Source organism: Pempheris klunzingeri, chromosome 5 (assembly GCF_042242105.1).
Source record: "Pempheris klunzingeri isolate RE-2024b chromosome 5, fPemKlu1.hap1, whole genome shotgun sequence".
In the NCBI taxonomy this organism is placed as follows: Eukaryota; Metazoa; Chordata; class Actinopteri; order Acropomatiformes; family Pempheridae; genus Pempheris; species Pempheris klunzingeri.
The window spans coordinates 8,240,659-8,263,537 of NC_092016.1; the positions used below are offsets into that span (position 1 = coordinate 8,240,659).

At 40.0% G+C, this 22,879-nt stretch overlaps 1 protein-coding gene across 1 annotated transcript in view; it reads left to right on the plus strand.

Moving 5' to 3' along the window:
* The window catches only part of plxnb2b (plexin b2b), a 115,205-nt gene that overhangs the window by 74,418 nt on the left and 17,908 nt on the right, over nucleotides 1–22,879 (plus strand). Inside the window, exons 3-20 of the mRNA XM_070830166.1 lie at nucleotides 940–2,072; nucleotides 3,221–3,409; nucleotides 3,560–3,685; nucleotides 4,677–4,777; nucleotides 6,376–6,502; nucleotides 7,106–7,265; nucleotides 8,191–8,302; nucleotides 8,838–8,949; nucleotides 9,330–9,431; nucleotides 10,224–10,319; nucleotides 10,926–11,013; nucleotides 11,724–11,908; nucleotides 13,370–13,518; nucleotides 16,665–16,776; nucleotides 17,606–17,742; nucleotides 18,199–18,381; nucleotides 19,471–19,564; nucleotides 21,903–22,100. Coding sequence (XP_070686267.1) covers nucleotides 942–2,072; nucleotides 3,221–3,409; nucleotides 3,560–3,685; nucleotides 4,677–4,777; nucleotides 6,376–6,502; nucleotides 7,106–7,265; nucleotides 8,191–8,302; nucleotides 8,838–8,949; nucleotides 9,330–9,431; nucleotides 10,224–10,319; nucleotides 10,926–11,013; nucleotides 11,724–11,908; nucleotides 13,370–13,518; nucleotides 16,665–16,776; nucleotides 17,606–17,742; nucleotides 18,199–18,381; nucleotides 19,471–19,564; nucleotides 21,903–22,100 — 3,402 coding nt within the window. The 5' untranslated portion in view covers nucleotides 940–941. The remainder of the gene's footprint in view (nucleotides 1–939; nucleotides 2,073–3,220; nucleotides 3,410–3,559; nucleotides 3,686–4,676; nucleotides 4,778–6,375; nucleotides 6,503–7,105; nucleotides 7,266–8,190; nucleotides 8,303–8,837; nucleotides 8,950–9,329; nucleotides 9,432–10,223; nucleotides 10,320–10,925; nucleotides 11,014–11,723; nucleotides 11,909–13,369; nucleotides 13,519–16,664; nucleotides 16,777–17,605; nucleotides 17,743–18,198; nucleotides 18,382–19,470; nucleotides 19,565–21,902; nucleotides 22,101–22,879) is intronic.

The following is a 22,879-nucleotide window of genomic DNA, read 5'->3' on the forward strand; positions in this document are numbered from 1 at the left end:
AATCTTTCTTTACCCCCACACAGAGCAGTTTTATTTTTTCACCAGCGATCATTTCTGATATTAAGTCAATTAAATCCAAAATAATACGCCCTTTATAGAACTGGAGCAGGAAGTTGAGTCATACTCAAACAGCTACACTGTTAGCTTGAGGCAGTTTTCTTAGTAGTTGTATCTCAATAACCTAAATCTGTATCTTGATATGCTTCATATGTAGCACTATAGAAGGATCAGTGCACCTAAACAACAAAAAACATATTTTCTCACTTACCCCTGTTGGTTTGTAGCCATGTAGATAGTTAGATAGTAGATCAGGTTTTATTTGACTAAGTTAATAGATGAGGAGAAAATGGTATTTTACCAATGAAATACTGTCCATCTGTGTCTGTGGATTGTTCAGAGTAGCTGGAACACTTTTTCTGGAAAGACAGCTTGTTGTCACATTTCTAAAAAATTGTGTTTCAATGCTTTAAACATTACAAACAACATGTAATTCAAGTCAGTTGGTTTTGGCTGGTGTCAGAAATTTCAGAGACAGGTTTGTCAAATCCTAGCCAAATAAAATCTAATTTTCTCCATGGGTAGACTAACACTAAAGGCAACTGAGAAAACATTTTTGTTGTAAATTCAGCAAACCAACATGTAAAAAATAGTTTGACATCTTGGGAAAAATACTTACCAGTATTCACTTTCTCCCAGCAGGAAAGCTAATTAAAGTATTTCCCAACACTGTTCTTTTAGAACTTCTTTAATAGGCAATCTGAATGCAGACTCTGACTATGTGACCATTAGATTGCATGTGTGAGGCTGTGTTTGGGGGCGAATGTTAACCACATACCTACTCAACACTGCAGTCTTATATTGCTGATGGTTAATGTACATTTACGTGTGCATTTAACTTCATTAATAATGAAACACCTTTCCTTTTCTGTTTATCTCCAGAGATGGCGAGCTGGGTCTCCCTCCTCATCTTACTCTTCTGCAAGTCAGTCTCACAAGCCCAGGAGGAGAGCAACAACATCCCCATCCTGGAGTTCACCTCCGAGACTGCCATCAACAATGTGGTCCAGGACCCACAGACTGGTCGCATCTACCTGGGGGCGGTCAACACCATCTTCCAGCTGGGGCCATCGCTGCGCCTGCAGGCTCGTGCCGAGACGGGACCCAAAGAGGATGCCCGTACCTGTACGCCTCCTGCTTCTGCATGCTTGGATACGAAGCCCATGCCCAACCTCAACAAACTTCTGCTGGTCCATCCATCGAATGGTTCCCTCATTGTCTGCGGCAGCCGCTACCGCGGCATCTGCTCCCTCCTCAACCTGACCAATGTGGAAGAGCAGCTGTATTACAGTGACAGCAAAGGAGAGAGGACTTATGTGGCCAGCATAGAGGATAACGTGAACGTGGTGGGCGTCATGTCCACCTACACAAAAGAAAAAGGACCCACCTTCAGTGTGTTTCTTGTTGGGAAGGGCTACGGAAGCCTGGACAGTACAAAACTGATCAGCACACGAATCCTTCAGGACTACCGTGACTGGGTCATCTTTGAGAGCATCATTGAGGCATCTACGGTACAGACAACGCCATTTGTTCCCAAGTACCTGCACGATTTCCGCCTTGCCTTCAAAGAGGATCATTTTGTTTATTTCCTCTTTTCTCGGACACTTGATGGTATGGATAGTAAAAACCTGACCTTTGTGTCTCGTCTTTGTGAAAACGACCACCATTACTATTCCCACACGGAGCTCCAGTTAAAATGTGGCCCAAATAACCGATACAACAAAGTCCAAGCTGCGTATGTGGCTTCTCCAGGAAAAGAGCTGGCACGGGTCATGACTGAATCAGGTATGTATGGGAAGGTCGTCTCCTGGAGCAAAGTTCTGTTCATGGTGGCGAGTCCAGACGATGATGACAGTGACTCGGCTCTCTGCATGTACCCACTCAACTCCATCAATGAGCGGCTGGTGGACATCATCAGCGCCTGCTACAGTGACTCTGGGAAAATTTCTGGGTTTCCAGCTGTGGACATCCCCTACTCGTCCAAAACTGACGAATTCTGCACATCGAAAATTGCAGTAAGTGCTTAATTTGTGTCAGCTGATTTTGAAGTTTAAAAACAATCTGTCTGAAAGAACAGATGTGAGTGGGATATGTTAAGAAGAATTCCCTTTACAATCATCAATAATGCATAGATGTTTCACTGTTTACTTTAATGTCTCAGTGTTTACTTTGTTCTCCAGACCCTTTTGTATTTTTCAGTCCAAAGCTCTCGTTCTGTCTCTCATATTTCCCCTCCTGCTATGTTTCTTTCCCCAATTCCCTTAGCTAATCCACAATAAAACCATATAGCTGTGGTAGGCAAATAGCGGCTCATGGGCCAAATCCGGCCCTTTAGCAAAAATATTTGGCCCAATGATGAAAGCCCAAGCGTCCCTTTTATAGTTGACATCAAAACTTTTACATTTTCACAAATATACTATAGAAAACGACACAAATACAAAGCGTGTCTAAATTCTAATAAATGGAACTTCATAGCATCTAATACTGCCCCACATAAAGAGAGGCATGCTGCTGTGGCCACTGTGCCAGGCTATTTGAACAGCACATGGTGCTGAAATAAATGCAGCGCGATGAATAACACTAATAACAGTAATTTAACACATGTCATTTAAATCAAGCAAGTAGCCCTTCAATTCAAACACAGTTTTAATTTAATGCCTTTGGCCTATTTGACCAGAACAGATTCATGTAAACACCAAAGAAATAGAAAAATATATTTAAACAGAAATAACTAAGATATCAACGGTACATTCAATGAAGCAGGCCACTGTTCATTATGTGTGGATATTTCATCAATTCATTCTCTCGTAGAGCAACACAGAAGATATATTTGCATAAACGAGTCATTATTTTGCATTGCTGTAGCTCTCTTCAATCTCAACTTGTGTGTCAGAAAAATTAGATCCTCAAATAAACTGTTTTTTAGATAATTTATTCTTATATTAAGTAGAAGAAATTACCAGCAATACACATAACTTATTGAAAAAACTGTATTTCCATTACAATTGTGAAATGCTGGCCTTCATAGTTAAACCTTAGCTGACCCCTACCATATACCTTCTAACACTGCTAAGGGGTTTGATTCCCATATATTCCCCCTCACATTGTTTTGATTTAAGGGCACACAGTGTGTCATCATCCTTTTGTTCCTTTTCTTTTACAGAAGGATACGTTGGAAAACTTCAAGTGTGGTGCAGACTTTCTGCCTTCTCCTCTGGCCAGCAAGCCGAGATTTGCCTTAAAGGCAGATGCAGTGTTGACCAAGTCGGGCCTTCTGACTGCTGTGGCTGTCGCTGTGGAGAATGATCACACTATTGCCTTCTTGGGGAACAGCCAGGGGGAAGTCTTCAAGGTGGTGATGTCTTCTGATCTGTTGCTTTTCTCTGCTTGACTCTTTCTTTGTCCTTTTGAGATTTTACCTGAGGGAAGCAGGATGGGAGACTTAAAGACCTCATGTCTGACAGTCCTATCGTTTTTTTTTTTATCATTACTTTCTCCTCAGGTACACCTGACCGCTGAGCCATATGTGTACAGCAAAACTCCTGGAGACACCATAGGAGAGAAGGTCAACAAGAACCTTTTCTTTGACCTCACTCACAGCCACCTCTACATCACCACAGAAAAAAAGGTGTGTATGTTAGGGCCCTTTTGTAATGCATATGTACAACAAATATCTATATTAATATATATATATATATATATATATATATATATATATATATATATATATATATATATATATACAGGAGGCGTTCAGGCACACTGCTGCGTTTACCTACATTTTGGCAGCATTTGGTGCCCAATCCACCATCACTATAGTCATGTAACCCCAAAGAAAATAGACTGCCAGTATGCGCACAGTAGATAATTGTATTGATTAATGCTAAAAGTTTATTTGTTCTGTGAAATGGACAACTGAAAAACACCTCCTATCCTAGGTTTTTTTGTTAGAGAACGCAACAAGATGAGTCAAGTTTTGATAAAAAATTTTTATTTGACTTTCTCAGAGGAAAAAATACTGAAATCTTTTAGTTAAGTAAAAGTAGAAATACCACAAATGTAAAAAATAGTTCATCACAAGTTAAGGTTTGCTATGAAAAGTACTATTAGTAAGTATTATTAGCAAACGTACTTAAGAATCAAAGTAAGAGAACTCAATTTTATATAACTATATGTGTTTTATTATTCGACTATTTTTGTAGCGTTTGTTCAATATTGTATCTGGTTGTGGAGGGAAGTTTGAAAGCTTATTACACTGTCGGGTAGTTAAGTCTATACCTCTGTATGATATTTTAGGATGATTGTATCATATGTAGCCTGATGATAAGATAACTGATAAGAGACTGCAGTTTCATTTGACTCTGTTTAGTCTATTCGAATCACTGAACGATGAATATCAAGGGGGAATTGTTTTAGTAATTGATCATGAGTAGCAGACATGATGGATGGATGGATGGATGGATGGATAGCAGACATGAGACCATGTCCAGTGACAGGCCTAGTTTTATTCTCACTCTGCAACAAACCAGGATTTAGTCGCACTTTAAATGCTTCATATTTTGTGCAGTGTCTCCCCAAAGGTGCACTGTTTGATCACATTTCACGTTGTAATGCTGCAGATCACCAAGGTGCCGGTTCAGACGTGCCTCCAAAAGAAAGACTGCCAATCGTGTGTGGAACTAAGGGACCCTTACTGTGGCTGGTGCGTCCTGGAGGGCAGGTGAGGATCTCACATACGCACACTTGAATAGATTTAAGTGCATGCACACAGCGACAGACCAACGCCCACACTTTCAATTCTATCTGTAAAGCACAGCAGGGTATTTGTTCAGTGTTTTATTGCAGACATTTTTAGTACCCTTTGGTGTTTATATTCCATCTCCTGTTGTCCATGTCAGCCATAAGGAATTAAAGCTGTTTGTCAGCCTCATGCAGTGAAGGCAGTCTGTGCAATTTACTCTCATCAGCCTATATTTATCAAGGTCTTGAGGGTAGAAGGGGCGGTATGTATCATGAATTTTACAGGGATGTGATCAGAAACAAGAAGAAAGCACAAATGCAGTTGTGCCCCTGTGGAAGTTGTTGATACTCTTTAGATGTTATTATCTGTTTTCTGCCCAGGGACAACATATGTAAATGAGCTTATAGCTGACTCTGGTATAGTTAAGTAGCGTGCACTGTCCCTGTCAAATAAGCATATTCAAAGAAATACTGCATGTACTATACTTAGCTGTAGAACCTCAATGATTAATCAATTGACAAGGAATTAATCAGGAACTTTTGATAATCACTTAATAATTTTTTTAGGCAAAATGTTGATGGCTCCACATACTCAAATGTGATATTTCTGCAGTTTTTTTGTCTTACATAATAGTAATCAGCAGTTCTTTGGGCTTTTGAATTGTTAGTCAAGTAAAGCAAGACATTAGATGTCAACACCTCAAACTCATGACATTTTGATGGATGGATGGATATTTTCTTTCTGATATTTCAGCAACAAGGTGATTTAATCAATGAATTTATAAAAGCACTGTGAGATTAAAAGATAATAATAGAAGATAATAATAAAAGATAATAAAATATTCCTTACATGCAGTCCCTCTTACAGTAGCTTTCTTCTTTTACCTCTTGCAAACAATTTAATCATGTAATTTTCCACTGAAATCTGATGCTGCATTATATTATTCACTCCTTTTTGTTTGCCCAGTTTAAGACATGTGAAATGTGTTACATTATATTCACTTTCTAGAATGCTCTTGTTTTAAATTGTTTTTTATCCAGTTGGTAATGACAAAAACGCTCTGAAATCTGTGCAACATCCTCTTAATGTGAAAAAATATACCTTATCTTTTTAATAAAATCATACTGCAAATTGTCAAATGTGTAAATAAAATATTGTGGGCTGGAACTGCACTATTGTTATAATCTGCAGATTATTTTCTCGATTAATCATTTAATCTATGAAATCTGGAGAAGAATAAAACAGTCAAATATGTCCATCATAACTTCCCAGAGCCCAAAGTGATGTCCTTAAAATGCTTGTGGTGCTTTGTGGACTAATGGTCTAAAACTAAAACATGTTTAATTTACTATCATGTATGGTGAAGACAAGCAGCAAAGCCTCATATATGAGAAGCTGGAATCAGCAAATCTGCACAGATGCTGTTTGAAGTCGCCCGGGGATGGGGCTGATATTCACAAAAGCACATTGGAAATCTGTTAAGAGTCCATAGGCTTTGTTTTTTAGAGGCCTTTTGAAACCATTTACAGGGTGTGGAGCAGAGACTGATGGGAGTTTTTTTTATCCCTCTTCTGAAGGTGTACCAGGAGGTCTGAGTGCCGAAGGGCAGAGGAGAAGAATGGCTGGCTGTGGAGCCCCAGGCAACAGTGTGTCAAGATTGTCTCCTTCTATCCCCCGAATCTTTCCTGTAAAAAGACTCAGAAGGTGCGGCGCTGCTTCTTTTCTCACTCATTCTCGCTCACTCTCTCCTTTTGTTCTCTGCAGCTCTGTTTCTCTCACTCTGCAGAACACAATCCCACTTACATGCACGTCACACAAACATGCACAGTCTGAGTAATAAACTATTTCCATTGTGTACCAGAGACCCTGGGCTCTAGGTCGTCCTGCTCTGTATCGATCTGCACAGAAACTCCAAACTGGCTTATTTTAACCGACCCAGTTGATTGTGCTCACAGCCTGAAGATGGAGAGCCTCTCTTGTGCGCTGTCTCTCTCAAGTAGCCTTTTTTTTTCATTCCTGCGCTTCCTGACTACTTCTCCATCCCTCCCTTTCTGACTCACTCCTGTAGTTCCATCAACAGCTCCTCTCCTACTGTCTTGTTCTCAATCAATCTTTCCTTCAAAGGAAACGCTCTGTGTATTGCAACTTCACAGTTAAACTAAGGTGTTTGAATCGTAAACAGAGCAGAGAAATGAATTCACTGCGAATCGACATTATTCAGCAGTCCAACAGGTCAAAGCCAATAATCCTGTCTGTGAGAATCTCAGCCACATTCATATCCCTTACATAATTTTTTTTTTTGTTCAGGTGGAGATCAACATCCCCTCCCTTCCTACAATTGGGCTTTCTGACCGTCTGCTCTGCACCATCCAGTCTTTCCAGAGTGAAGGCATCATGTCCGACTCTGGTCAGGTCACCTGCGATTTGCCCAACCCGTCACTTATACCACAAACACCCGAGGACCAAGGTATGGCCTTTATAATTAACCTACACTCTTTTAATACATCCTTTTTAAAGGCAAATCTCTGTTGTTCTCCATGATAACCAAGGTTATAGCACCAATTAGGAAAGTGAGCAAACTGCCCCAGGGCCCCAGACCCCGAGGGGGCCAAAAACCTCCAGGTTCACTGCATGTCACTTGGTTTTTGTAACATGATTAATTTCGAATTTGTTAGGGAAGTTGCACCACTAACAATCTGAACTTAGTCAGATCCAATACTATTTGTTAATTTCGTGTCTGTGTCTTGTAGAGGCACCCTGTGTCAAAATGTGGTTTCACAAGCTTAATTGATTAATTTAGTTTATACCATTTACGTGCAAACAAATGACTCCTCTGATGGAATAATACTTTTTCTCATGAGTGTTTCATCGCAGAGGTGGGCCACTTGGCCTAAAACACTCAAATCTCGTAAAAATTAATACATTTTACAAAATAAAACATGAAACTTTTAGAGAAAAATGGCAGAGGTCCTTTTTCCCCAAAGCAAATGCCAAATATTTACCGAGTTAGGCTGTTGTTTAATCAAATTATAATTGAATTGATGAAGAGAAGAGAAGAGAAGAGAAGAGAAGAGAAGAGAAGAGAAAAGAAAAGAAAAGAAAGAGCTACTGCCATGGTTGTAGACTCTAAGACGTATTAATTAATTAATTAATTAATTAATTAATTAATACATAATTAGAATAAAGGTATTTGAGTTCATGCTCTGTCATAAATTATTGAATGCCTTGTTTTCTCTTCAAATGCACAATGACATTTTATTTTGAACTGTGGAAGTCTTGAAAATCCAGAATAATTCCCAAATGCCCCGTCCCCATTCACGAATGAGTGAAACTTGTATCCACACCAACAGCAAATGCAGCACATTTTAACTCTCTCTTTGCTGTGTCCTCAGACTTTGTGGCTGTGGCGGTCAGGATTTTCGTCAATGAGACTGTGGAGCTGGCCACGCGGGACTTTAAGTTCTATAACTGCGCTGCCACAGTGAGGAAATCTGAAAACACTCCGTGAGTCAGACTCTTAATCTATCAGTTCTGCTCTGTCACTCACTGAAAATACACAGTGACACCGAACACAGCATCAACTGACAACCTTGATGTAAATGTATCACCGTGCTTGAACAGATGAGAGATCAAGGCTCTGTTTGTAAATTGTGATACATGGTAGTTTTGAATGCACCTCTTGCATTTTCTCTCCTCCGTTTATTACCAAGCCAAGGAAATTGCCTCAGTTTCCTATTCATTAATCAAAAAATGAAAGTCAATCTCGCCATTTTTTTTCTCCTCTCCTTATTTTTTTCTTCATTTCTTTCATGCCGAGGAATGTGTGATGAACGAGCTTTGCTTATGTGAAGTTGCACAGATCCATTTTGTTGTCAGCAGCATGGATTTTTGTGCCGGATGCTCTTTGATGAGTTTGCATGTTTTAAGATTTTGTTTGTATGTGCTTTTATGTGTGCATGTTCCTGTCTAATTGCGTGTGCGAACGCATTTTCTTATCTCTGGTGTTAATGCGTCCGTGTTTCGGTGTGTGTGTTTGCAGGTGCATGTCATGTGTGGCCAGTCCGTGGAGCTGCCAGTGGAATACACGTGACCACACCTGCAGCGACATGGATGACAGCGTGATGGGGCTCAACATCATTAAGCACCGTCAGGTAAGACTGCTCAAGAGATAACCACACATCAGCGGCATGTCAGGGAGTTTTAGCTCTATAAAGTACGTGTATGATAAATCCTGGGAAAGGTGCAGCAGAAGTTTCAAAAGACACATCTAATCACCACAGCCAATGTGGCGCCTGAGCGATCCAAATTTCTCCTGAAAATTAATAAAAAAATTCAAATCCCGGTATCAGCTGTCACCATCTTGCATGACAAATATTGTTGGGTGGAGGATATCAATTTACAAGTCAACAGATGTTTCACCGATACACTTATCTGTCTCTGCAGATGAGGGTGTTCGTTAAGTGGTTGGCATGTTTAAAATGTAAATGATTGGCAAAGTGGGAGTATCTGATTTGTTTTAATGCCTTCTCAGGGAGTAACGTGTCCTAAGTTTGAGAATCCAGACCCTGTGCTGATCCCTGTGGGCTACAAGACTCGAATCAGCTTTGAGGGGATCAATTTGGACCGCCACCAGGTAAGGCACAAATGCAAAGAGAATCAATTTATTACCGTGCATGTGTAAAGTGACAAAATGTGGCAAAAAAAAACATGTAATTCAAAAGACATGAATAGGCAATGAGCAATCAGGAAAAAGGAGGTAAGAGGCAGAAGATTCAGCTACCTGGACGCAGGCACATGACCCACAAGAACACCAGAATGAATATGCAGATACTACATCTATGCAGACACCCATGTGTCCCTATATATGAGTATTTCAGTCTATATGCGACGTGTGTGTAAATACAGCAAAAGCTAAAAGCAACAATAGGATAGGCTGGCTCCCGTTAATCACCAAATAGATAACAGTAAGCCATTAAGACAAACAAATTAAAGACAGCTCCTCATTAAGACTCTCTGGATATAGTGCTCTTGTATAGAAAATCAATTTACATGGTGATTTAAGTAGTGTTTGATCAAAGTCACCACCTGTATGTACTCCTGTAATCCACTGGATTGCACAGAATGATGTCTGCTCATTTTACCCAATATTTTGAAGCCCTCATGGGCGAGAGAGAGGGAATTATGCCAACAGATGTGGAGCTTATTGTGTATATTTTGCTTGTAGTGTTTCTTGTGTTGTTGTGAGAACAAGCACAGAAGCCAGTCATCACCTCAGACTTCTCTGAGTGACAACAGAGGGGCTGAAAGAGTCCGCAGAACGAGATAATCTTTTACATTTTTTGCTCTGTAGAGAGAAAAAATAGATTCAAATGGATCAACATAAATTAACACCATGTTTCTGCTTGTTTTTTGTCCGACCCTCCAGGGTCATGCTTTCACCATCGGCACTGAGCTGATGAGAAATGTGGAAGAAGAGGTGAACTTTGAGGATGGACCATTCTACACATTTAGCGGCTTCAATGTGAGTACGGCTGCTTTCTAGCTGCTTGGCACTCGTCCTTTCTCAACACTTTACCCCTGACTAAAGTGCTGATTTTGTGCTCAGATGGTTTCTCCCCTCTACTCAGCACAGGCACTTGAACTATGGCTGAGTTGTGGATTATCTAAGTGCAATATAGAACATCCCTGAAATATATTGTGCCGCTTGATTTGAAAATTTTCACCACTGAAAGAGCCTAAAAGCAGACTTTTCATCTATGTACCGATGACTTCATGTTCTAAGCTTATGAATCAAATCACCCTTTAGGTGCTTTTCACCGTCCCTTTGATATTCTCTAGCTCCCTCTAATGGACAGACTCTCCTTACTGGAGTTATTTTAGATCCCTTTCCATATTATAAATTCTGTGATTGGGAAACTCAAGCAGCGCTTAGCCCCCAGCTATGTTCTTTTCCAACATTGATTTCTTCAGCTGAAATTCTGCCAGATTGGGAAGAAAAAATTCCTCCCTTTTTTTCCCCCTCTCTTGGCATAGGAGAATGGCAGCCCACACTATTTGCCGAGAAGAGCTTAAGTGCCATTAATCACTGAATTCTCAGTTAATATTTCATTTTCTTCCAACTTCATAGTTTTCTTACGACAAGTCACCGGAGACCAATGTTCTCTTCTACATGAAGGACAAGGAGTTGGGCAAGAAGATGGACAGCACCCTGAACGGTGCGCTCTCTCGCATTTTAATGTGGAGATCTTATTTATAATGCCCTATGTGTACACTACTAGTCCCAGTGTGGGGCCTCCACTACATCTGAGTAGGTTTTAATCTTCACTACATCTCCACTACATCTGAGTAGGTTTTAATCTTCAACTGAAAATTAATTGGTAATGGTTGTATCATCACAAACGTTTTTACAGAATATGGATGATTTTGGGGCAATTACGACAGATGACTGTGAGACTTTGTTTTGCATTTTCGCATCATGTGAATTAAAATAAAGTTGTCGGACATGAGCGTAGACATATCGCCATTTCTCCACAATACACATATAGTATATGCCATTATTACACTAAATACAAAGATGCAGGTTTGGTTTCAGAAGTAAAGGGGGCACGTTGAAGTAAATTATGTAAACATCTGTATTGGTGATACTCTAACACTAGTTAAAATCATGTGTAGTTTCCTTGATAGAGACCTGATACTTTACTTCTTTACTACAAAGAGTGCTCTTAGTCACTGGCTTATTTTTTATTTATTCTAGCATCTTTTTCAAAAAATATTCATTCTAAATAAGAAGTGACAGCGCTTAAAAAAGATTTCAGCAAGGACACCAAACTGAAAGTATAAAAATGAGGCCTTTTACAAATATTGGAACATTGGTATAATGGCAAAATGTGATAGATGTTTTTTCCTCTTATTACCTCCTCTACAGTCACTCTGTACAACTGCTCCATGGGAAGGGAGGACTGTAGTCTCTGCAAGAACGCCGACCCAAAGTACAGGTGTGTGTGGTGCGCCAAGCAGAAGGCGTGTGTGTACGAGAAGTTGTGTAACCCTGACCAGCAAGGCTCCGAGGATCTTTACAACACCGAGTGCCCCGACCCCCAGATCACTGATGTGAGTAGCTACAACGTCGTCATCTCTTTATGTTGACCTTTAAACTGGAAACGTACATTAGAAGCTTGTGATTAGCAGTGACAAGGCTTTGACTTTGTGACTTGTGGTGATTGGATCATTGATTGGGGGACTTTGGCTGTGTTGTTGTGTTTTTTTTCTTCTCTTTCTGTTGTCGGAGCAGCTGAAAGTCTGCTTCTCCTTGAGGGCGTTCTGAGCTGATCTGCGACACATCTAGATTGGATCAATTCTTTATTTACTCACTTAATTGTTGTTGCCTCATTGTCATTGACAAAAATCCATCAGTAATTGTGCTGATGTCAATGTGACGGAGGTTATGACTAAATATACGATGGCCCGACCGATACATCAGCCGATAAAGACATTACAGATAAATGTATGTCAGCAAGATGTTTTGAGGCCACATTTTTATGTTTATTATCTGTTGTGTCATCAACCATCACTGTGATCCAGACAGAACTTCTCAATAACTATCCAGTGGATTGCCATGAAATTTTGCAGACACAATCAAGGTCCCCAGAGGATTCATTTCAGTGACTTTGATGATTCTCTGACTTGTCTTCAAGCACCACCATGACAATTTTGATTTCTATTTCTTTTTACATATCTTGACAACAACAAGATGGATTGCAACAAAATCAGACATTCATGCCCCCCTGAGGAATTTTGATAACTTAAGCGATCCCCGGATTTTTTCATCTCGCACATTCATCGGGTCATAATTTTAATTTGTCCACCGCATATGTTTGTGACAAATTCCTGCAAAAATGCAAAAAGCCTCAGCTGGTCATTGTGTTTAATGCTGATTAGCGCCTGCTAACATGCTATCATGCAACTCTTGGTTGGTGCATATGGTGACCAGTGTACCTGCTAAACATCAACATGTTAGCATTGTACTCGTGAGCATGTTACTATTCTAGCGTTGTGCATACAGTAATTACAGCCTCAGAGCCGACAGCATTCCTGTAGACTTTGTTTTGCTTTAGATTCATTGTATTTTCAACTTCAAGTTTACTTTAAGTTTAATAATGTTTTTTTTCATGTGGTTTTTCTGCTACTGTCATCTTACTGTAAAATATCTTGACTCAAACATATTTTTATCATCAAAATGTTTCTTCATGTTATGCTTTCATGTAAAACATCAGCCCATATATTGTGATCAGTTTTTTCAATGCATCAACATCAAAAATCCAGCATCAGTCGGAGTCTGATACATACACACATACACATGTACATGCAAACATGACTCCTACAGTATGGCTGTAATTCTTAACCATGGCTGTGAATATTAAACACTTTAACTCCGACTATTCAGCAGACTTAAACAGACTGTGTAAATCTCTTACGCGTTCTTATTGCACAACTAATCTGTTTAAATCCATTTCAAATCCCTTCTTCCTATAAACACGCACCCCACCCCCACCGCTATATCTCCCCATCCAGATCATCCCTCGTTTCGGCCCCCTGCGGGGAGGAATCTCCATTACCATCCTGGGCTCCAACCTCGGCATCCACAAGGAAGATATTAAAAGCATCACTGTGGTCGGAGAGCCCTGTATCCATCAGGAGGAGAAATACTCCGTCTCCACGAGGTAACACTTACAGACCTCAATGTGTTCATGCAAATACACTACTCACAAAAAGTTAGGGATATTCGACTTTCAGGTGAAATTTATGGAAAATGGAAAAAGTTAATGCGACAGTGATATTATATCATGAAAGTAGGGGATTTAAGTAGAAGCATGCAATGGTAATTTCTTCATTTTAAACAATTTATTGAAAGAAAATCTAACAACAGTGGTGGGTATACCACAACAAGAAATTTTCAGTGTCTCAATAAATTGGGATGTGGCCAAAGGACGTCCACTCCTCTCCTTTCTGTGACTCTTCCAGTCTCTCTGTATCACTGTTACAACCTCCTGATGACACTCTGTGACCCTCTAAGCTCAGTGAACACCTCCGTCTGAGGACTTCCTGTTTGAAGCCTCCAGTGTTGAGGTGCTGCTGATCAGGTGTCGTCTTGGTCTCATGATGTCAGAATGTGAACAGCATGATGAGGAGGACTGTTTAAATACCAATTCTAACTGAAGCAGGAAATGTATTGGTCGATTCATGGATCAAACCTGTTGTGAATTTTGCTGTTAATCACCTTGTTAGAGAACAGCAACTTGTGCAAAAAGTACTGAAACACTGAACAGTTGGACATGTGCATTCAAAGGTTTAGAGAAGGTCACATTAAGTTCACCTGGAAAGGTTAGAATGCATTTTAGGTTCATCCTGAAATTTCACCCGAAAGCCGAATATCCCTAACTTTTTGTGAGTAGTGTATATGAGTTGTTGTTCAGGCAGGATTAAGTTTTGAGATTTTGTTAGGTTTTGTTAGGTTTGGATGCCTCATCAGCCAAGGAGTGCTTTGCTTTTCCATGAGGTGACCTGGGTGTATATTTTAATTAGCTCATTATGCCACTGTATTGATCTGAGTCTCCAGACGCAGGTTGATTCAGAAACACAATCACTCTTTTTAAAGGTGAATGCTAGTGGTGAAAGATGTTTACTGATAGTACAAGTATTATCAGCAAAATGTATTATGTATTAATACAAATGTATAATGTATTAATACAAGTGTTATCGTCAAAATGCAGTAAAAATATAAAAAGCAGAAAAATGCCCCCTTGTGATTGATATAGTATTACATTGTTAATACTAATGTGTACTAATGCCAGTGTGTAAGAAGCATTTTACTGGTTGTGTTGGGGCTAGTTTTAACTACTTTATGTACAGTTTGGGGTTGTGAGATGATTAATAGGGCTCAACAGTTCTACACAAATTTGTATTCATAGTTTTCCCTGATCTTAACTTTTTTGTGAAATATTGGATACTTTTACTTCTTTGAACATTTAACAGTTGTTTAAACAAAACTATGCAACAAGTTGAGAGAGAAAATGTCTCTGTAGTGGAACCGATGATAACTCATAGACATCTGAAACATGACAAGAGGCCCCAAACTAGGCACTGCACTTTTGTGAGCACTCACCAGCTAAAACAAATTGGGAAATGTAGTGGAGTGAAAAGTACAAGATTTACCTCTGCGTACTAGTAAGAAAATCAATCCATCAGAAAATGGAAATACTCAAGTAAAGTGCAAGTGATTGCTTTACAGCACACGTGTATTACTCTGCGTCATTCTCAAATTACTGTGTCTGACCACAAATGACCAAAGCAGCTTGAATTCTTTGAGATATGAATTCACCAAAGCACTGTAATCATCCCATGCTGATTTTTATAGCATCACACATTTGTGTTCTGTTCATGCTGCAGACATGGCGTTCCTCCTCATCCCAAAGATGCTTAAATGGGCTGAGCAATGCAAAAAAAACCAAAAAAACGCCGGAATCAACTTAAGCCTCACAAATGCTCTTCAGTCACAGATGTGTTTAAAAAGTGTTCACTTCATGGAAGTGGTCTTTAAAATAGAAAACATCCACATTTTTGCTCCACAGTCACAAGCCAGAGCTGTTGACACCTGGCAGGATGGATCCATGTTTATAGTAAATTCTTGCCCCGCCATCTGGATGATGAGGCATAAAGAAGGATTTATGAGACCAGATGGAATGTTTTTCATCCTTAAATCATCCACTTTTAGTGTTGACATGCCTGTTGAGGACTTCATCTTGTTGTTAGTTGTCCCGTGCTGTCTACTACATGTTGGAAGTCGTTTGCTTTAAGTTCTGACGTGTTTTCCACTGTGATAATTCATGCCCTCACATCAGCGTTGTAGCTTTTAACTGTCTACCCCTGGTACACCTGTTAGTCTAAATGAGGCTCGCTATTTTATGCTGACCTCTTTCATCAGCAGCACTTTTTCCCCGAGGACTGCAGCAGACTTTGACGTGTTTGGTTTATCACATGAAACCTCAGTAAACCTCAGACCCTGCAATGTGAGAGAATTCCCTGAGGGCTCAATTTCTACAGTGCTAGAATTTGGTATCAGTAATCATACTGCGTTCAAAGCTGCTTAGTCAACAACATTAAATTAACGTAAACCTGTTTAGCATGTCTGCCCAGTTCAAAATGTGAACAAAACATTTGAGTCCTTTTATTTTACTTTCCTTTTTTTTTATTTTTGTCTAATTACTTAAATTATTTTCAACACTTTGTCCAATTAACTAAAGAAGACACAGTACTCATCCGTCTACCAATCTCTGTAATATTCACAACAAACTAATTTAAATGGATACATTTGGACAAAGATTACAGAAGGCTTTCAGTGGACCGGCTCCTGTTAGTAAGTCAAAGTAGCACAGAAAGTTGATTTGCAGAGGTCGCTTAAGCTCAGAAATCTTGATCCAATACTGACAAGCACTTCCATAAACCTGGCAAAGCTGCTCATTCATCTGGAATACAGGTCTTGAAGAGAGTCCACATTATTAGTCAATTAATGGCTTAGTTGATCGACAAGAAGAAATCAAACTGCTTTTGATAATCAGTTAATTGTATAAATGACAAATATTCTCTTGATCCAGCTTCTCAATGCGAGTGTTTGCTGCTTTTTTCCGTGTCCTTTGTGATAGTTAACTAAATATTTTTTAGTTTGGGAGTATTAATCATACAATAGAAGCAATGAAGACCTCACCTTGAGTCTCAAGGATATTGTGTTGGGCATTTTTCAGTCAATAATAGTTAGTTTCAGCCCTGGACTAAAATATTTTCTAACTTTTTTTTCTGTTATTATGTCCAGTGTGGTGTGTGAGATTGGCCCTGTTGACCCTAACGGCAAACTTTCGGACAAGGTGGAGGTGGAGGTAAAGGGAGGGAAGAGAGGAACCTCCTCCGTGAACTTCACCTACAGGGTAAATACTCTCTCACGCGCACATACGCACACACAAACACACACACATACACCTCTCTCTCTCTCTCTCTCTCTCTCTCTCTCTCTCTCTCTCTCTCTCTCTCTCTCTCTCTCTCTCTCTCTCTCTCTGTCTTTCCCTTTCCCTTTCCCCCTCCCCAGGGTCACAGTTATATACTTCCATTACAGTATGGAAGTATACAACTGTGACCCAGAACATGAACGCATCTAAAAGCTTTCAGCTGATTTTGTTGTTTTATGATGTCTATTATGTTTCCATTTCCTAACTGCAGAGAGCCCCTTATCAGAACATACCAAGGGCATGTCATTTAAGTAGAATATACAAACACAACATCCTAATGTATTGGTAAATTAAGCGCCTTGACACTGCCATATTACAATGGCAATGCACTGTATAATAAGCCAGAATGTCTATGCATTCCTCTTTAACCAGATGCTGTGCACTAGACCCCTTTTCTCTCTAATACTTTAACAGGCTACAGCGTAGCTATTTAACTGGCTTTTCATATCTCTGGCTCCGCTAAAGCTTCCCCACAGGGGAATGCTCCGCCTAACTGTTTGCTCAGCAAATTGAGGCAGATGTGGCGCTTCTATGTGTGTGTGTGTGTGTGTGTGCACAAATGTCTCTGATGAAGGGGTAGATCAAGGAGGATGAGCGGAAATGTGTGTGTATATATGACATAAGACTGTATCTGTGTGTGTTGTTCTTGCGTGTGTGAGCGAGTGTTTGCCTGTGGGTTGGAACATGTGTGTGCAGGAGAAAGATAAGTATATATTCATGCGGTATCTTCCGACCCCCACCTCCTCACCAGGACCCAATTCCAGAGAACGTGAAACCCTCTAGAGGTCCCAAAGCTGGGGGCACCCTCATTACAATCAATGGAGAATCTCTGAAGACTGGCAGTAAGGATGATGTCCAGGTTACCATTGCAGGGGTGGACTGCACCGTGTAAGTTTTTTTTCTCAATAATTGTCATTCAAGCCAAACCCCATTTCTGTTTCAATTCAGTCTCTTCAGTTGATAAAGTGCTACTTGTTATTCAGACGTTGTATTCTATGCAAATTATACAGTATGCACACTTTGAAGCCCATAAATTGATTTTTTTTTTCCTTTTACATTCCTGAAGCAAAAATGGAATTGACCTTAACTTTGGTGTCATAAGCAGGTTTTTTTTCTCTTAAAATTTGCCTTCGCTGTTGTGAGCATGAGTGTTCTGTCAAATCCAGCCCATGGTGACATTTTAGGCAGAGGTAACAGAAAAATAACGAGCTAGAGAAGCAGCAAAGCCAGGATTTAACAAGCTGTCAAGCTGCTGCCATGTTGGCTTCCACTGCACAGTGACCTTGTGCGACCCCCCCACTCCTCCAGCCAGCCAGTGATGAGTCTATGTCCTTGTCTTGGCAGAGAGCACTTCGGAGCAGAGATCACCTGCCGGACAGGAGAATACCGAGTAGATAAGGTGCCCTCTGATGATCTCACCGTCACAGTGAAGTACGGAAAGAGCACCATAACAACCATCCAAAGTGCCTTCCGATTCTTGGAAAACCCAATCGTGCAGGACCACCACCCCAAAGGAAGCTTTGTCTGGTCAGTATAACGTAGCTGCATGCTAGCCTTTTACCTTCAATCAAATTATATATGATATATTATATATCATATTATATATAAACTGTTGAATCCAACTTCAAGGCAAATTGTGAGACTTGATGGGTGTCTTTCTGATGTTTTTAAATTTGTCCACCCTGACTATTTGATATCACGATAACATTTTACTTATTTGCTTATTTGCACATATTCGAATGCAAACAAGCTAAATTAAGATTGTGATTATGGTGTATATCTTACACCTGCTCAACATCTGCAGGTTAGCATGCTGACATTAGCGTTTAGCTCAAAGCACCATTGTGCACCACTAAGCATGGCTGCAGACTGTTAGTCTTGTTTGGAAAGCTGCAGGATGATCACTCTCCTTGTCATCATTCATGCAGTGGTGGTGGTGACTAATATTAAGGGAAAAAGTAAGGGAACAAAGGTGACATAAAAAATCCCCTTAGATACCTCACACTGTTGTTTTTAAAGTAGAGAGGCAAAAAAAAGAAATGCTAAGTTGACATTGATGACAAGGTCAAATAGCATCACACTGTTATGGAAAATTGAACACTAAGAAAGGCACCTGCCTTGTTCTCTGCCCTTTGCGCTTCTATCTCTGAAACCTTGACAGAGGTTGTTAATGCCAAAAACCTTCTTTGTGTTTTAAAAGTATGATATGTCCTCCAAGAGTTGCTGAGTGTGCCTGTGTTTGTGTATGTGTGCAGAATATTTTTCATGCTTACTTCTGATTGGCTGGAGGGGATACAAATGCTTCTCTTTGATGTTGTACCAAACTGCTTGATGATCACTGAAAATGGATGCATTAGACGGTTACCTTGCTTTTTCTGTGCAATTGAAAGCACTAGGGCGCGTGTGATTAGGCACACACACTGGAACAACAGACAACAGATACGCTGCTTGCAGGCTAAACTAATTTGTTTTCATCTCAGATAAAAAAAAAAGACCCCAGGTGCTTCCCGTCACTTTCCCTATAAGCTTCTTTATTTGTGGCTGTTGATTTCCATGCTCATATATGTGTTGTACTGTGCTGTTGGTTATATGTATATACGCCTGTGTATGTCTTAGTGGAGGGAGAAACATTGTGGTGACCGGCTCCGGCTTTGACCTAATCCAGACTGCTGTCATCAAGGTCCAGGGAGACAACTCGATAGCTTTTGAGGTTGGTGTTTCTTCCATTTCTTTTTATTCTTCGCCATCTTTCTCTCCATCTTTCAATCATCGTGTTAGTTTTTTGCTCTTCCCACTTTTTCTCGTAACTGTCTCTTTCCAATGATTCTTTGTCTATGAGAACTTGTAGTTTTTCATCTGTTCTCCCCTCACCGTAGCAGCGCTGTCCATCGATCTCCCCACATCTCATGAGCCCGTGACTGCTGTGGTGATTCATTCAAACTCTGTGAAGCATGCACTCACACCAACAAGTGCACACATCTCCAATCCCCCTTGCTTCCACTGATCATCAAGATTCCATAAGCCAGTGTTACTTCAACTCACTTCTTTGGCCATAAATCCTTAAAACCTGGATTGCAGCACCACTGTTTCACCCTCACCAAAATATAACTATATTCTTCATCCAACTTAATCAAGTAGGATTGACTCTGCCAGGGAACTTGAAGGAGTTACACACATGTTAGCCAGTGCCTGCCCTCCAGTGTACTGGGCAGTGTTAAGCAGTTGCAATTTTGTTCATTTCATTTAAAGGACCAAATTTAATGCCAGCATTAAGGTTGCAGAAGATTATGTGACCATGCCTCTCTTCACCACTTTACTCCCGGCCAAGTCCCTGGTCCCTGCTACCCAGGGACAGGAGAGATTTGAAAAGACGTCTGGCTGCTACAAACTACCAGTGGATGTAAAGTGTTATCTCAAAGGCTTTGGCTGCTCAACTTCATAAGCTTCTCTTGGTTTAAGTCTATCCACTGAACTAGACCCAAATATTTTTATTGCTGTTGGCTTGTGGTGAAAAGATGTTGATTACATTTTGGGTCAGGTTAGCAGACCCCCCAGCTTTTTTTTTTAGTAATTGTTAACAGAGACCTCCAGCGCTGGTTGCACCACTTGTAAGCCGAGTCATAATATAAATGTTAATTAAGTGTAGATTCACACATCACAAAATTAAAATGAGTCGTACCGCACGAACACAAACTGGCTCCATGGATGGCACTGTCACTGCTGGTCCGCCACTTTGGTCCAGCCTGAAACATCTCAACAATTAGTGAGATTTTGTACAGAAATCTAAGGTTCCCAGATGATGTATTAAAATTTTTCTGACCCCATGACATTCCACTATGAGGTCAAGACTTGTAGTTTTTGTAATAACTTTGCTGATTCACTAACTAACTAACTTTTTTGTGGGGTGTCATCATCAGGTTAGATTTTTAATTTGTTCAATACTTTGATTTATGACCAAATACCTACAAAACTGATGACATTTCCATCAGCCTCACTTGCTCTCCTAATTAGCAAATGTTAGCATGCCAATGTGTTAAACTACCATGGTGAAAATAGCTGCTAAACATCATCATGTTAGCATTGTGGGCAGATTCATGCTCAAGGATCATTGTGTGTTAGTACACCAGCACACAACTGCCAGCATGGCTGTAGACTCTTGTAGAAACTTGTTTTGTTTTTATGTTTCATGTTTGCATTACATTGGACAGCAGAAAATGTGGAGGAAGAGTATAAAATTAGTGAGTGAGATGCAGAAGATTGATACCACTGTTGTATCAGTCTGCTAACTAAAGCCAGCAGCTGGTTAGCTTAGCCGGTACACAGACCAGAAATGGGGGGAAATAATGGCAATCTAATTTTTTTTATTCCGTGCAAAAACTGAAGAATAACAAGTCAAGACTGTTTCTTGGCTCTGACCAGTTGCCAGGTAACGACTGAGGACATCAGGAAGTTACCTCTTCTAGCCAAGAAATACAGCATTCAACTCGAACAACTAGTCTCGAAATTTATAGTAGGTCTGTCTTGACCTTTTGTAGCAGACTACACATTTAGCCTTTTGAAAAACTTAAACTGCGCGTAGGAGTGTGCGGTTTAGCTGTCAAGCACAGAATTGTCAGTCCTGTGCTGAAACAATTAGAGAGTGACAGAAATATCCCCATCGGTCACGTTAATCAAAAATAAATAAACAAAGCCAGAGGAGGAATGACTCAATATGATTTGTGATTCATCAGAGGCTGCTATTCTACAATGGCGGATTGGAATTTTCATAGAAAAACTAAAAAGTTGCACATCATTTTACCTTCCCCATTGTACCAAACAAGAGAAAAAGTTTTTTTCTCCCACCACCTCACCCCCAAAACAATTCACTGCTTCTTTCAAGAAAGCTCTGTCATCACCCGCTGTTTGCTTTTCTATCCCCTCACAATTTCTTTAAATATTATTGTATTCTGCTCTGTGTGTTGTTTGTGAGCCACGTGTCTACATATAACTTTGTATCGTCTATGTCCACTTGTGACATTTTTCTCTGCATCTGCATCCCATACATTCAGGAAGCCCACGAGAAGAACGACACGGTCATCCAGTTTCGGTCTCCAACGGTCAACGGCTCCCTGACTCAGCACCTTAAAACGCACATTCACCTGGACAAGTACTCGAAGGAGCTGAAGCCCTTCGACTACCACCCTGACCCCATCTTCAACGACCTGCCCAAGAAGGTCATCACTGAGGCCAGCATCATCATCGTCACTGTGAGTGCGGGCTGCTCAGGTCTCTGTACTGCTGCAGTTGTAGTGTCACAGCAGTGTGTTTCTTTGAAGTGAAGGAATTAAGACAAATGGTGTTATTATCTGACTTGAGGACGAAGAAGGAAAAGATGCTGAATTGCAGTCGCTCTACCACGTTGTCAGTCTTTAGCTGCTTATATTATGGCTTGGTTTCATTGCATATAAAAATCATGCTATATGAAATAGAAATTGAAATACACATTACTCTGTTACTGGTGTTGTGTACAATGAAATCTTAGTGTCCTTATCCTATTATGGACAGCTAAATAAGTTTACAAAAGAGGTTCAGCATGTCATATATCCGATTTTCAATCTATAGTTTTAAATAAAACATTTTTTTTTAAATTTTAATTCATTTTATCAACTGATCGGAGGCAAAGGAAAACTTGAAGGTTTTGTTTGATATATGTTTATATATCTATTATGTTTTTATTGTTTACTTTAATGTATTACAGGGTTTTTTTCTATTTTTAATTTCTGTAGGGATGCAACCAATCATTTTCTTATTATTGCTTTCGTTGCCATTACAGATCAAATTTTTTGTCAATCAACTTATCAGTTGTCTAACAGATTCAGAAATAGATTGATTTTTTACCTTATTACTTCTTCATGTTAGGTTTGAGGTTCCATTGCACTCCGCTTTTAAAGTTTCTCTTGGCAAACACACTTTAGGTGGATTAGTTAGGAAAGGCATCTGCATAAGAAAGTCTGAGGGCTTTTCAATTACTCAGATGCCGGTTTAC